Source organism: Aulostomus chinensis, chromosome 11 (assembly GCF_037954235.1).
Source record: "Aulostomus chinensis isolate RoL2024-O1b breed Wild chromosome 11, RoL_Achi_v1.0, whole genome shotgun sequence".
Classification (NCBI taxonomy): domain Eukaryota; kingdom Metazoa; phylum Chordata; class Actinopteri; order Syngnathiformes; family Aulostomidae; genus Aulostomus; species Aulostomus chinensis.
The window spans coordinates 8,315,621-8,331,450 of NC_141330.1; the positions used below are offsets into that span (position 1 = coordinate 8,315,621).

At 41.3% G+C, this 15,830-nt stretch overlaps 1 protein-coding gene across 5 annotated transcripts in view; it reads right to left on the reverse strand.

The window, feature by feature from the left end:
- lipeb (lipase, hormone-sensitive b) overlaps positions 1 to 15,830 on the reverse strand; it is a 29,212-nt gene that overhangs the window by 6,606 nt on the left and 6,776 nt on the right. For 2 of the 5 annotated variants that reach the window (XM_086218094.1, XM_086218096.1), the window contains 10 exons: positions 12,318 to 12,559; positions 11,117 to 11,401; positions 10,228 to 10,318; positions 9,846 to 9,872; positions 8,445 to 8,590; positions 7,865 to 8,050; positions 6,852 to 7,004; positions 2,791 to 2,935; positions 1,926 to 2,153; positions 675 to 860 (listed from right to left, as the gene is read on the reverse strand). In XM_086218094.1, the coding sequence (XP_086074220.1) occupies positions 675 to 860; positions 1,926 to 2,153; positions 2,791 to 2,935; positions 6,852 to 7,004; positions 7,865 to 8,050; positions 8,445 to 8,590; positions 9,846 to 9,872; positions 10,228 to 10,318; positions 11,117 to 11,401; positions 12,318 to 12,559 (1,689 nt within the window). Of the gene's footprint in view, positions 1 to 674; positions 861 to 1,925; positions 2,154 to 2,790; positions 2,936 to 6,851; positions 7,005 to 7,864; positions 8,051 to 8,444; positions 8,591 to 9,845; positions 9,873 to 10,227; positions 10,319 to 11,116; positions 11,402 to 12,317; positions 12,560 to 13,330; positions 14,733 to 15,830 lie in introns of all 5 variants that reach the window. The other 3 variants (XM_086218095.1, XM_086218097.1, XM_086218098.1) reach the window with 2 other exon arrangements.

A 15,830-nucleotide genomic window follows, 5' to 3' on the forward strand; every position in this document is an offset into this window, starting at 1 on the left:
CAAATGGTGCTACCATGGTGATATCAATCGGCCTCCCTGAGCCGTCAAAACACAGCCATGAGTCGTCAGGGCTGATCTCCTCGCAAACTGCTACCGATCTCCCATCTCGTTAATAATAAACCATCTCAGCACCATGATGGCCTTTTAATAATGCACACCCACCAACGACATTCTCATTAGTTTGGGCTTGCAGCTGTGGGGGTGTCACCTAGCTAAGGGGACACCGGGGAAATTAAGATTCACCACCAGATTTATGGTAGCTACAATTAACAATTACTGTCAAAGCCCTGCGGCTCCAATGAGGTGAATTGATATGAATGGGACAACAGGAGTGTTATGCAACAGGCTGGAATACAGCCATAACTGGTTGGTTGAACACTGAATAAAGGGGATCCATGTCAATGACCTCCTCCATATGGGGCGTGACTGATCTCTGGGGCCGTTGATGTCACTGCTCTCATAATCCTTAAATAAATTAGCCTAATAAACACACTGACATTACAAAGAGGCGTCAACACAAACGCATTTAAATCACAACTCTACTACTAGCAGGTAGACATGCACCTAGTGCTACATTTAACATAGCTATACACCCACGCCTTGGCTAATGATCCCAACAAACTGCACATCCAGGCACAAACACACTCTCCGTGAAATCACAGCGGGTGGTATACCTGTCGCTTCTGGTAGCACCTCTGCAGCTGTGCTGGGAGAGGCTGAGGCTTTGTTTGAATCCAGCAGAGAGTGGATCCAGTTGGAGGCTCCCTGTCGGAAGTCTCGGAGCAATAGCGCCGTGTCTCTCCTCACCATGCTCAGCGTGCTCACTCTCTCCACCTGCTTCTCTGTCTGTGGCTCATTGCCTGGAGAAGGAGACACGAAGGGGGTGTAAGGAGGGAAAATAGATGTTTAACATCAGAGACGGGCAGGGTAGAGAGATGTAAACGTGTTTTTTTGTTGTTCTTAAGGAAGCATGAGAAAGTGAGAACATAAAAAATGGGAAAGCAATAATAGGAAAGGTATAATAGTAAACAAATCCACTAGCAGGCTGCACTCAATACTGCCAAAAGGCAAATTGTACGACAGTAACAATACATAGTAGCAAGAGTAAAAGAGAGGATTAAAAATTAGATTGAAGTTATTTAAAGTAGACAAAGGATGGACAATGTTTACCACAATGCGATTCGGTTCAATACTGGGGTCAATATGATATAATACACAATGTGTTACGTTTCTCATGTAAGCTGTTCACAATTTCTTGGTGCATAAATCATGTACACAATATGTACTAAATCCATCCATCCATCCATTCTCAACCGCTTGTCCCATTAAGGGTCATGGGGGGGGCTGGAGCCTGAACTATTTGCCAATAGTCATACATATGTACAATAAAATCATCACAAGCAAGAGATCAAGGCTTTTAATGTCACGCTTGTACAAGTTTCCACTGCAAGACACCACCTAAGGCATGAGTGTGTTCATTACAGGGAAAATGTGATTCATGTTAGAAGAGAACACACGACGTCATTTGACATTTGGTTGTACATCACTACAAATAGATGAATTGTATCACTACAGGAATACTGGATTGGAAAAAATTGAGAATAAAAAAATAGAACAAAAATATCACTGTCACAGACAACATTTATTTATTCCAAATTGTAATAAGAACATAAACCACTTGAGAGGCACCATCTCATCTTCTTCACTTGAGAGGCACCATCTCATCTTCTTCCTCAGTTTAAAAAACACATCAACTCCAGGAGCTCTTACCATCTTAACTACTGTGCAATGTCAGTTGTGATAATACAAATGTATATTATGTTGTGCAGTTAGCAGTATGAAAAGAGGAGAAGGGGTGAATTTAGAGCTAAATATCCAGATGAAACATAAACAATACAGGTTTAAACACACGCTGCCACACACACCTGCATAGGCGCTGAGACACCTGGAAAGCACACTGAGTGGCAGCAGGGGATCCATAAGAGTCAGCAGACGGGAGGGCGAGGCGTAGGCGGTCAGCAGGGTAGCTGGGTAGGCTGCCACAATGCCATCTGGCATTCGCACACCAAAGGCAGCAGCACGCATCGATGTCGTCACACATAAGTTGCCTCCTGCACTGTCACCCACTAGACACACTTTTTCTCCAGTCCAACCTCAAGAGATGAAAAATGTGTTTGTGATAAGAATAAGGTGTTGAGGGAGGGGAACAGAAAAAACACTTTTCAGATGCATTATGGAATTCACTGAGGTGCAAGAAAACAGTTTGACACCCATCAAGTTACACATATATAGTGAGGAAAAAAAGATGCTGTGAGAGGTTGTTATCTCACTGTCTCCCTATTGGCCGTGATATACTCCTCTTGTTTAACTTCAGCATCACTATATTGCACAGCGGCGAATCATTTGTCACAACATGCTTCAGTGGTCATCCCTACCCCAAAACCAACCAGATTTCTTTTGTTTTCCGTCTCAAAATACAGTGCATCAAACTACGTGATTCTGCAGATATTGTAGCGGGTCCAGTGCTGGACATCCTGCTGCAGTATGATTACTTTCAAAATGAAGAATGAATCCTTTCAAAGACCTACAGTGAATTGGTAGAGCAGGATTTATAGATGCAAACCTAACCCTGGAAGGAGTCAGTGTTACCCCATCTGTTGTTCCATCTCATTAATGCATATGACAACTCTACCGTATATTCTTTCCACGTGATTTTAGGAAGTATGGGGGAACTAGAGAAGAGAAAAGCCAGTACTGTAGTGTAAACAAAGCAGTGAGATGTGTGGGTACCTAGTAAGTGGTGGTTCCTCAGCGCCCAGCAGTAGGCATAGAAACACTCCTCCAGGGCCCTGGGAAAGGGTGCCTCAGGGGCTAGAGAGTAATCCACTGAAAGAATGGGGACACCGAGTTCCTGGGACCAACTCTTCAGATAGGGCTGCATAAGATAGAGGACAAGGGTACGGGAAAATGCATGAAAAACATCGACCTCAATAAAAAGACAGGGGCAGAAAGACCGAGGCCCTGTTCAGACCTGGTTTTGCCAGGATCCTGAGTGATCCGGCCGCACGTGAACAGCTTTACGAACATGTATTGAAGCACCCACACACTGAAAAATTGAGATCTGATCACTCACACCACATCTGGGCCAAATTCTTTTAACAGTGCGGTACAAATAGGACCTGGGTCACATTGACTGACCACCTAACCACCCGATGTCCTCTGTGTAAATACTGATTCGCACATCAACAGCAGCATATCATTATTACACAATGCCTGCAAATGTCAAATAGCCCATGGAGATATTACAAGTGCGTCAGACATCTGAGTGATTTGGTTTGCCTGGAACATGGCATGGAATAGACACAGTGTGTATTGTTTTGATTTCCTCTGTTTTTAACATCTAAGTCAGTGGGCCTGGGAACATTGCTGGAACTCGCCAGTCAGACTGCGATGTAGAGGGTTTCAGTTGAAAACAAGCTTATGAATTGAAAGCACAGTGTGTCGCACTCACACTTGTTTGAATACATAATCACTCCAGTCAACGTCTCTCACAAATAATGTTCCAGCCAAATCATCTAAAAAGGCTATTTTGTTAAAATATCAGTGCTCTGACATAAGGAATGAATGTTTCATCTTTGCACAATTTAAGAAACTTACCTGTGTGTGCACACTTGCAATGTTGACAAATTGTCAAAGATGAGTAAGCTATCTAGTTTGGGTTTTAAACAGGTTTTTAAAAGATTTGAAAAGTGTCATAATCAGCTAGACGCACCGCTCGCCTTTCATATTGGGGATTTCTGTTCTGAAGGAAGGAAGGCAAACAGTATTAACTTGTGTGTGATAGGGTTCTCTAATACCACCTGCCACTGGTTAAAGACAACAAAACATTAGGCCTTTGAAACAGAAATTATATAAGTGTTTATATGCATATAGAGAAGTAAGATCCAATCACAAGTGGTCACCAAAATGCATTTTAATGTCAGCTGTGAACTCCTGTACTTTGATCTTTCCACTTGTGATTGGATCACTCCAGGCTGCACGTTAATACCCAGTCTGAACAGGGCAGGAGACAGGAAAGTGGGGAGAGAGAAGCATGGGGGTGTGCATTAAGAAGCAGGGATGAAAGTTATGAAAATTATGTCCCGCTCAAGTCATCTGTCGGCTTTCCAGCTTACTGTCTAGACAACAGACAAATGAGCGCTGACCTCACAGTCACCTCCATTTTCTTCTCATACCGTACGTTAATAACAAAGGTGCCCATATGTAATTGTTTGCTGTGTAAATAGGGAAAAGACAGACAGGGGGATGGTACGGATTTACAGGGAAGCACTGGACGTGGAAATAACACTGAAATGTTCACTTTTATACATTTTTTTGTTTTAGTATTTTGTACTTTTAGTATCTACCATACTTGCAGTACAGTACATGCCAAAATTGGGCAGGTACTTTTCCAAATAACTGCAATGCAGTGACCTTGAAACCTTAGCAAGATCTCAAAGATTTTCATGACAATTTCTTTAAATGCCAGGAAGAGCAGGTTTGTATATGGTTTTATGTCACCTCAATTTCCACTGATTCAGTGTGAAAATAACAGAGTAGCAACTCCACAAGTCAGCTTTGCTGTCTTAAACCCCTTCTTTCACAATAAATCTTTAGAGCGAAACTGCTGACAAGTGAGACTGTGTGCAGTTCAGGTCAGGCAGTGTGGGTGTGTACAAATCAGCAAAGGTGTGTGTGTGTGAGCGTTGAGTGCTTGTGCAATTGTGTGTGAACAACAGCCATTGTTGCTGGTCTACAATGAGTGTCAACATGTGTCAGAGTCCATGAGCAAGTATGCCAGTCAGACGCTTTATCATCTGCATGCAAAAAGAGGGCTCAGGACTGGTTAATTTGACTCAGCAACCTCTTCTCGTAAACACTCAGCCTATTCACAAAAACAAAAACACACATACACACTGATTTAGGGTCAAAGATGTGTCCTCCACGCAGAAATTAATGGAATCTGCAGACCAAACTCAATCTCAAACAGGCAGAGAAGTTAATCTGCAATCTTCTCATCCTTCTCCTGCATCTCTTCTGCCCAAATGGTATCTATCTGTGTGTGCGCGTGTGTGTGCGCGTGTGTGTACCAAATGGACATATGCTACTCCACATATTCCTCAGATCTCAACATCTTTGGGCTTTGGGTACTGGGAGCATCAATATCAACGCTTCCGTTTTTTGTTTTTGTTTTTTTTCCCCTCCAACACTCCAAATCAGAGCTCACCAGTATAGAGAAGTTACATTGTTGTGAAGAGTAAGAGGAAAGCATGAGCCTCTGCAATCAGGCAAACTTTCCATTTACCCGGCCTTGCCTCAGGGATTAAGAAATCAAGAGGCACCCAGTAAAATCAGTAATGGTGTTCAAATAAAACGGGAAGTAGACATGAAAAGAGGCCATTAAAATTAGTAATGGTGCCCAAATAAAACAGGAAGTAGATGTGAAAATGGGCCATTAATTGAACAAAAGGGATTATTAGGAGATATTATAAAGCTTGGGAGGGAGGATGTAAAGGAGGGAAAAGGAAAAGCAGAGTAGGATGATATACTAAGTCTTCTATTGGTGCCTGGGGTAATCTTTCTCAGTGGGGTTGTACAGTTCTTTGCTAATTTAACATGACAGCCCCGTTCACCCCTTTCACTGATTGCTCCTTCTCATCCTCTGGTTCATCAGCTCAGACTGCCCATCTTTGGCAACTTTGCCTTGCAATAGCTGTTAATTGTCTTGTGCCACACAAGACCACACACAGTTGCAGATGACCACAGCAGATTGAACAGAAAAGCTTCAGATAAATCCATGTTGAATCTTGAAGAGTATTCTGTTGTGCACATACCTCCATCAAGGCCAGTGCTTTTTTTTTTTGCATTGTTAAAAAGGATCTTTCTACAAATTTAAAGTTTTTTGTTTGTTTGTTTTTGTCCTCCTTGGCCGATGCAACACTTGGGCCACCTTTTGTGAAAAATCTTGCTGAAGCTTTCATAAAATCCTCAGCAGCATCTTTTTTATACAGGCTTTTACTGTAGTTTGTTCATCCCTTGATGGCCTGGAAGCTTTCACAGACAAAAAGCTTGCATTAAATGAGATTTTTGCACAGATTAAAATGTGGATGTGTTCTCTTTACTATGTTGTTGAACTGTTGCTTCCAATTTTGTGTGAATTTCTATCCTCACTTTTTATATCACACTGAACTACAAATTAAATCAAGGAAATTGGCTCTTTCTCTGAGAAAAGTATTGAAGATGAGGTGAATATCAGGAGCAATGAGTAGCATAAGAGAACAGCGTGGAGGGAGGAGATTAATTACAAAATAATTTGATTAACGATGCATTACGTGCCACACTATTGAGAGAGAAAAAGACTCACCCCTTTGCTCCTCTGCTGTCAACTACTGTGTCACTCTCCATAACGCTTTAATTAGCTGAGGTTCAATTACAATTACTTTGAGAAAACACAGACAGAGGTTGAAGTATCAAAGGGATGAGAAAGTGAACAAAGCTGGAGGACCAAAAATACCACCTCCAACCCTGGAAAATCAACATTAGATCCAAGTGTCTAATTGTGTAGGTGTGGTGTTAACGGTACTAATATATACACTCTATGGTGCTAATTTATGTGTTAAACTAAGGTTTGTATTTAAACCAAAATGTTCTATAATCAATATCACAAAAGGTCGGATAAAGTTGCTTACAGGATTGCTTCAAAATACTACTCTACATGATAAAAACAGCATGCAAAAAAATGAGGCATCATCATCATGATTTCCAAGCAAGAGGGAAAACTGAGTAAGATCTGTTGAAGAGTACAATCTCACCTCATGGGATTTGGAAGTCTGGGCCACAAAGCCTCCCCCGTGGAAGTGGATCACGAGGCAGGGAGATGAAGGGAGGCGTTTGGTCTTAAGCCCAAGTGACAGTGAGATGGAACCCACCTCTGAGCGTGTGAGAGATTGCATAGTCTCGCTGTCCTGGAGGGGAAGGGGATAGATAGATAGGGAGAGACAAGTGAACAAGAAGAGAATAAAATCATATAATGACAGATTTTGAGTATGCATCACTGATGGCTGGACAAAAATTGTGTACATCTCAAACAGAGCCTTGTTTTCGTTTGTTTAAAAATTTTATTGCTGGTGTTAGAACAGGGCCCATCTGAGAGAGGGATTAACTACCGTAGCTGTTCTGCAGCAGCTTGCAGCCAGCCATTCCTGCACCTGCATGAACACTCACTAATTCTCATTCATTAACAGAAACAAGGAAGGAGGGGAGCTCTTGCTGAGAGGGAGGGTTTTCACTGCTGCAGACCTGTGACATTATAAAGGGCACTGTTGTTTTGTTGGAGCGTGATCAGGGACTGATAGTTTGCTGATAGCACGTCTGGTTAAGTGTCAGGCTATGAGAAAAGGAGAAAGAGCTTGAATTATTGGTGGGAGTCAACCAAGACAATTTGGGAGAGAGGTTGAACAGAAGTAGTGAGAGCGATGCCAATGGTGGCATTAAATGAGGGAAGAAGAGATATGGAATGGAATTAGATCCACAAGGACAGAGGGAAGCTATCCTTTACTCAAGGAGCTGGTCTCTAATATGCTGTTAAAATGCTCAAATATATTTCATATTTGAATGAATGGTACATGCAAGCTTGTGTGAATAGACCCAGTGAAGGAAGTCCATCATAAATTCACATATTACACATCAAACATGCCACAAGGAGCTAAAGTGAGAAAGGTACAGGGCTGGAGCAAGATTCATTAGTATAGAATTTGACATGAAGTATCCTCATTGTATTTATCACTGTGGCACCATAGTGCAAAAGGAATAAGGATTTAAGTACCTGTCCTTCTCGCAAGTCACAAGAAATGAGCCTCATCTGAACAGGAGCAGTGCCAATGTGTGAGGACGGTGGAGCTATAGTTACTGAAGCTCTATGGTTGGCTGCCAGGGGAAGGTCAAAGGGCACAGGAGGCACAGAAAGAGCCCGGTTCACCTTGACTGTTGTAGATGTCATGCTGGCCAGACTCTGGAGGGAGAGAGAGGCACATACACAGGGTGAACAGGACAAAGAGAGACATATAGAGAGAAAGAATAAAGAAGGGTAGGTAAAAAGACGAAGGGCGAGTTATACAGCAAATCAGATCACTGGAGAGAAAGAGAAACCAGATGAATAAATCATGAACCTCATTGAATAAATTGAATTCTACTCTATTATTACGAATGGCCTGTAGACAAAAATGCATAATGATTGCAGGGTACTTTCACCACAGCAAACTAAAATATTCTCGATATAGTTGTAACATTAAGGAAAAAGCAGTGAACTCATCTTGCGTGCAGAGGTTTGTGATGATTACATAGGTAAACTACAGATGTCGAAGAGCACATTCGTCTGTGTTCGTCAACATTAACAGTCTACTCACCGAAAGAACCTCTGTCTCAGTGATGTTCCAGAAGGTCTTCCAGAAATGGACGTCCAGATTCTGTGTGATGCGCTCAAATTCTGCCCCTCTCAACTCTGGGTCGATAGCGTACTTCCCTGAGGTAAAGAAAGAGCTGGCTGCTACACCTGGGAAAGGAAGGAAGGAAGGAAGGGTACATTAATGCAAAGGAGAAACCAGGGACAGGGCAATGAAAGCAAAGAAGTGCAGAAGAATTTAAATTAAAAGCAACAAAAAGAAAACTGTGAGAGACAATGATAATGTGAATGGTAATTAATTAACAAAAGCTTTAATTAACAGAAATTAATAAAATGCTTAAGCAAAGACATAAACAGTAGGAATGAGGGAGGGACTAAGAGTAAACTTCTAGTAACACTTAAAATACACCGGGCACACGTGTGGTGTATCATGTCAGAGGTCTTTTTTTCCTGATACACTGGCTCCATCTGTGCTGTGTGCAGCTCCATGCCAGCTATGAGTTCGGATTAGTATTCCAAGGAAATTGAAAGCAGTATAATGTTCTCTTGTTTAGGTTACTGATATATTTCCACAGATATCATCAGCTTCACGGTAGGTATTCCCAGAGAATCAGAAACATTTGATGCATCTATTTTATTGTGTGAAGAAAAAAAAACAACCCACAAAGTTGCTTCATTGCCTTTGATATATGAGGTGTTCATTTGTATCTATATTTTTTTTAAACAGCTCTGTATGGTTTGTCATTTTAAATGCCTGGAGGACGACGTTGAAGGTTGTTGCACGCAGAGGAATAAAACAACTTGGCCAGCCACGCAACAATGTTGCAACCTTGCCGAGCCCAAAGGGTGGTAGTTCCAATCAAATATTAGAGAAGAGGTCTGCTCATCAGCCATGTGGCACTACGGATAAGCCCGGTGCATTTTAGCCACAACTTAAAAAAAAAAAAAAAAAAGCACAAGAAAATGATAACTTAATGAGCTAGAAGGTGAGAAAATATAAGGACACAAAAATGGTGATGAGTGCAAACATAGTACTAAAATGCAGCAAACCTCAGAGACCTGTCTTAATACAAACAAGACTTGTAGCTCTACTTGCCACATGAATATTAGTCAACTGTGCCCATGCCATGTTGAAATAGAAACGTTTCACAGTATTACAATTTAACTCTGCAGAGTATAACACAGAGGAATTTATACTTTCAGATATTCCAAGTGAACAATTGACTTCAACATGTGGGGACACAGGCAGGCTAATGCAGCTTACAGTGATGTGTGCATGTAAGGAGGAAAGGAGCTGTGAAATAGAAGCAACCTCTTCATATCATTGTATAATCTCTCACTTTACTACAGAGGACAATAATGAAGGGGTGCATGGAAGGGTGGGGGTGGGGGTTAGTACACTCACCATATGGTGCAATACTTCCTGCTTCCACTGTGGTGCAGCAGAGAGCACAAGTAACCATGAGAGTCGAATTATCTCTTTTTCAATGTTAAATAATTAATGTGTGTTAGTGTGTGCATGGGGCAAACACGTATAATATAGTCAGTGTTCTTCTAAGTCTGCCTTTGTTCATGCTCAAAACATTCTGAAATATAAAAGAAGAACACCAGGTCTCAAGTTTCCTATGGATGAAAGAGCATTTACAATCCAACATGCAACATCAAAAGATACACAGTCAGGAGCCAAGGAGCAATGCGGAGGAGGTGTGGGGAAAAGTACGAGCTATGAATGACAACGATGTGAATGTATGATGAGAGCGTGCAGCTCTGGACAAGATGATTCTGACCTATTCCTGACTGATGGCGCCTGTAGTTTTCTCCAAAGGCCACCAGGCCGATAGCAATGGTCTGCAGGGATGGCCGGATAGCTGGTGTGAACTGGTAGGAGGAGAGGTAAATGGACAAAAAGAATGAGCTGACTTTATAATCCGATCCTGGTTTATGATTCCTTTTTTTTTCTTTTTTTTTCAAAACACGGTTCAAAAGGAGAAAATGAAAGATAGATGATGACATATCTTCAGGTGCGGGAGTATAACAACAATAGTGGTCCACCTCTCACTTTAATGTTGACCTATGGTCACTGCAAGTTCTTCTTTTCCTGTTCAGCTCAAGTAACAGACAGGCTGGATCCACCTCTCCTGATCACCTTATTTTACTTGCATATTTATAGCTTTCAGGACAGTTTAAAGACAACGTGAAAATAATGTACTTCCTTACAAAGGTATTTCATTAATAAAATTCTTTTTGCTTTTCAGAAAGCATTAATCCCTTTGGATTAATAGCATTTGGAGAGAATTTCATCCAGAGTATAATAACAAAGAAATGTGACATTAAATGCTGCATCAAGAATAACTCAATATCTTTACCAGATGACAAGAACTGCAATTCTGTTTATGTCAAGTTCAAAACAGAGCTAGATGTATTATTGTAATATATAACTCTATAAATATTCCCCAATTCCTAATCAAAAATCAGCTACCGGTAGGTTGTAAGTCAGATCTTTCATCTGTCCTTCTTCGAAGTATCACATACTGGCAACAACAACAAACAAAAAAACTGATCTGAAGCATCAAGCAGAACATTGTACAACAATAACTACCTCTGCCCCTAATCTGTTCCATATTCCCTCTTAACCTCATCTCCTAACAACCCCAAATGCTACACAGCTCAGCCCACCTGAAATCCCAGGCAACGGCCATAGAAGCACCCTTTGTGCATGGAGGAGTACTCGCGGACAAAGCTCTCACTGAGGCCACTTTCATCCTGGAAGAAGAGGTTGCCGTGGCTGTTGTCATGAAGCATACGCTGGGCCAAATAGAGAAGGGCCCGCAGTTGGCACAGGGCATTGCAATAGGCCTCCATCTCCCCTGCATTGTGAGCTGCCCGGAAGAAGATACTGCGTCGGTTGGCAGTGATGTAGCGTCCCTTGTGAATGATGTGGAGAAGGCAGCAACGCACCACCTAGAAAAGTTAATAAAAATAGTGTTATACAATTTTGTTTCTGCTAAATGTTACATGCTTATTCTCACAAAATTAATCATATACTGTGTGTATTTTACACACACACACACACACACACACACACACACACACACACACACACGCTTGATATCCTCAAACTCCCAGGACCAAGTATCCCATGAACACACTTCGTCAGATACAAATAGAAAGGCATGTTTTTTGTACTTTTGAAATATATCCAGACATTCAAATAGTTTCAGTTGTGGATTTGCATTAAGAAGAGGAGTGGTCTATTTGACTTAGAAGAGATCTGCACTCTTTCAATTGTATAATTATTAAAGGGGCAAGTCATCTGGGACTGCTTAAGTTGTAATTAAGATTAGTGTGGTAAGCAGTATAGAAAAAAAGATGAGCGATAGCATGCCTGAATGCAACCATGTTCAGCATGTGAAAAGCTTACTGCTTCAGCAGGGTGTTCCAGATTAGTCCAAGTATTGTGGGGATGAGAGGGATTTAAAATGAGGAAATCGAGAGGCTAGAAAACAGAGCAGCATTCATTTGCTGCTCTGCTAGATTCATTTGGATGTGGTGGGCTGCGGTTTCCAAAGGTCACAATGTTTTGTCAATAACTGCAGAAGATAAAATACAGTGGGTACAGTAGGAATAGATATTCTGCAGCTACAGGAATTTATCTAACCTGATTTGCAACATAAAATCTATTCGTAAAACAAATGGACTGACCTTGAAACAAAGTGATATCAAGGCAAAGAGTGGCTGGAGAGCAGTTTCTCACAGTGTGAACAGAATATTGATAAGAATGTATTGCAGCAAAGCTGCACTAGATTGAATTGAGAACACAGATTCAAGGTTTAACTCATAAAGACTCAAACAGATCTCACCACATCCCACTGCTTACCTTGACTAGTGAGCGATAGCCATTAGCTGGTATGTGTGGATCAAAGTCAAAATGGTGGTAGACTGCAGCAAACCCAGAGATAACGGGCTCCAGACTACGAGCATGCTCCTGGATCAGCTTCATGGTGTCCACCAGACGACGTGCCGCATCACCTTGTGGCCCCTTGGCCCCTCCCGAGAAGAACGTGACATTCTCATCACACACGCTGTAAAGGGCCACAAACACTGCCTTGGTGTCCATCACTAGAAGCATTGAGACAAAGAAGCAAGACATACGTTGAGATGTGTGCTTCATTATCATTCATTACTCTCAATTCATTCTGGGAAGGAAATTCTCTTTATTAAAGGGCTTGAATCCTACTAGCACTGACTAATTTCACTAATATATATTAATATACTTCCAAACATTTTGGACCAGTATCCATTGCTATAAACATTTGACTTTTTGAGCAGGTACATAGTGCTACAACTAAAGCAAAAACAAAAAGGAGCATCCTGTTCCCTATTGACTGCCACTTTCCATAGCTGTATTCAACATGTAGACATTAGACAAAACAGTCTATCAATGGATACGACATAATGTTCTCACACTTCCATCAAGTAATCCACCGTGGCCTGTTGCATGGGAGCCCACTGATTGAAATGTGTTAAGCAAGCCTTGAAATTAAGTGATCTAAATCCAGACTAAGCAGCCTGAATCCATTGAGATCTCAGCAGACCTGTATAAGAAGCAGGAGGAGGAAGTCGGAGGCCCTTTGCTAACACCATGCTACCAGGAGCAAGCACACACTCACATTATAGCCTCAAATGGAGCTATGGAGCTGACAACACCTAACCCAGTGTGCTTCTCAAATGTGCTCATATGCCTGCTCTCATGAACACCACAAAGATTCAGTGCAATGCCAATGTCCCTCTCGGTTTCCTAGCATTCCCCTGCTCCGTTATTTGAGACCTGAGTTTCCACAACACCGATCTCTGGGGACAAGCTGGTACTTACTGTATTGGATTACTTACAGGCATGCTGAGACAGAAGACAGATGAGAAGAGACAGTGGACACAAACAAAGAAGAAAAAAGAATAAAAACAGAAGTGCCTCCTTAACACGAGTGAAAACTTATGGGAGAAGCTGAGAAAAGGAAAACTATTTTTTCCAAGACTTGATGAGTTCAAAATTGCTCTGAAGACACTTGAGTTATATCCCCACAAGTTAAATTACAGTACATACATAATCAGCTGCTCTTAGAATTAGCACACCATGTTTCTCAGACAAGGTGGCAGGGCTCAGAGGTAGAGTGGCCGACTAGCAACCGAAGGGTCGCTGGTTCGATCTGCACTTCCCCTGGTAACCATGTCAAAGTATCCGTGAGAAAGATACTGAGCTCCTAATTGCTCCTGATGGCCACCCATCCAGGGTACCCCGCCTCTCGCCCTATGTCAGCTGGGATAGGCTCCAGCCCCCACACAACCCTTAATGGATAAGTGGTATAAAAATGAAGCAATGTTTCTCACACATTGTTAAAAAAAAAAACAACCTTTACTAAAGATTTTGCAATGTAGAGGGGAGCACAGTTTGAAAACACCTTGGGATGTGGTTGTCTATTTTTGCTCTAAAGGGGACAGATTTTAGTGAACTGAAATACAATTTTGATAGGCAAAGAAATAATGGAGCCCTAATAACACAACCATTTGTGATATCCCTTGCCTTTCTGTAATAATAATGGAAGAAGCAATTTCAGTTTGTGATGAGGAACCACAACCCTGACATCTACGAAAGAGCATTCATCAGTCAGACAATCTGAAGCCCAGACATGAAATATAAGCATGTAAAATCCCTTCGGACGCCGTCTTTCTCCTCATTTTTCTTCTTCATCTTTGCCAATTACTCAATTTCACGTTCAGGGAGAGCTTAATAACATGTCCTTTAGGCTCAGGCTAATGTCAACCCAAATCGGCCCATGAAAATGCGCCCTGACTGATCTGATGACAATTGGACAGCTCTGAGATCACACCTGGCATTATAATGTCAGTCAAACTACCTCACTACCTTGCTCTATATGCAAATGAACACCTATACATTTCTGTTTGCAAAGACTAAATGTCATTTTATTTTGTAATTTTTGACAAGATCATTTCCCCACAACAGATATTTTCACTACAAGAAGCAATCAGAAGTTAATTGTTCAAATTATGCGATTAAACATAATCGGCTATCCATATTTCTATTCTTTGATGTGGTTTGTACAGACAAAATTTTTTAATTCTATTCCTGAAATTATCTTGTTTTAATGAACTAGCTGGATTGTCATTAGTTAAAGTCCACAGCGCAGAACGAGAGCGAGAGAATGAGCGAGAGAAGATGCACACTCAACTTTATTGCAACAGAAGTTCCCAATGCTGCGACAACGCTTTTCCTGTGCTGGTCATTGAGAAATCACAAAGGAGAAGAGAGAGAATTAACATAAAAGAAGGAGACTGGGCCCATTTCTTGTTTTATTGAAGGCCAGCAAGATCACCAAAGATCTTTAACATACTTGTGAAACATCTATTTGGGCTTCTTCTTTTTTTTTTTTTTTTCCTTTTAAACAGTAGGCTTTGTATTGTAATAATATGCCACTACCTCTAGGAGTGGCTCTCCATGGCTTTTCAATCTTTCATACTGTGATACAGGGGGGAAAAAAAGTCTTTTTGCAGGGGTTTTGTGATGCCTAAAACAAATTTTCAACTATTGTCTACAGATGAAACAATAATTGTAAAGTAAGCTACAGTAGACCCAATGGTGTACTTCACCGCACCATAGCTTTAATACCTGGCCAGATCCGAGTACCTCAGTTGAGACTTATTTGCCATCGTAAAAATCTTTGCAAGGAATTAAATTCTGTAAAGATTTTTTCCTCTCAAGTTTTGAAGTCAGCCGAGTGGCATACTGTCCAAAATAGGACTGAGCAGTTTGCTTCTGTCTTGAATTATGCAAGCAAACAAATAAATGGGTGGAGATAAATAACCTTAGCATTGGACATACCCAACACAAACCACAAATGTAACAGACTTCAATCTTCCGACAAAACAGAAACCAACACACCACTCAGAAACATGTTCTTGTGTCAGATATCTACTTTCCTATTATTCCCCCTGGCGGGCTTCTGCCACAAGCCAAATTGTTATCAGAACCAGCTAACAACAGGAAACCCTGTGTGTGGTGTTGTCATCATGCCCATGGTGAATATGCCATTGAACTTAAAAGGCATTCAGGAAGCCCAGGGGTATGAAAACAGACTGAAACAAATCTGTAGAGCCAAATAAGTGGACCGCACTGAGCGGCAGTGAAGTGGAGATAGGATTTTTATTACAAAAATCAAGTTCAGTCTATTCATGCAAAGCTTATTGAAGCAGCTTGGGGCATAATCTTACATTGACTCAACCATGTAAAGGAGAACCTCTAACATTTAAGCTCATCCCATGACTTTCAGGGAAAATAACCACCAAATTCAAATTTACACTGTGCTATTCACATTTT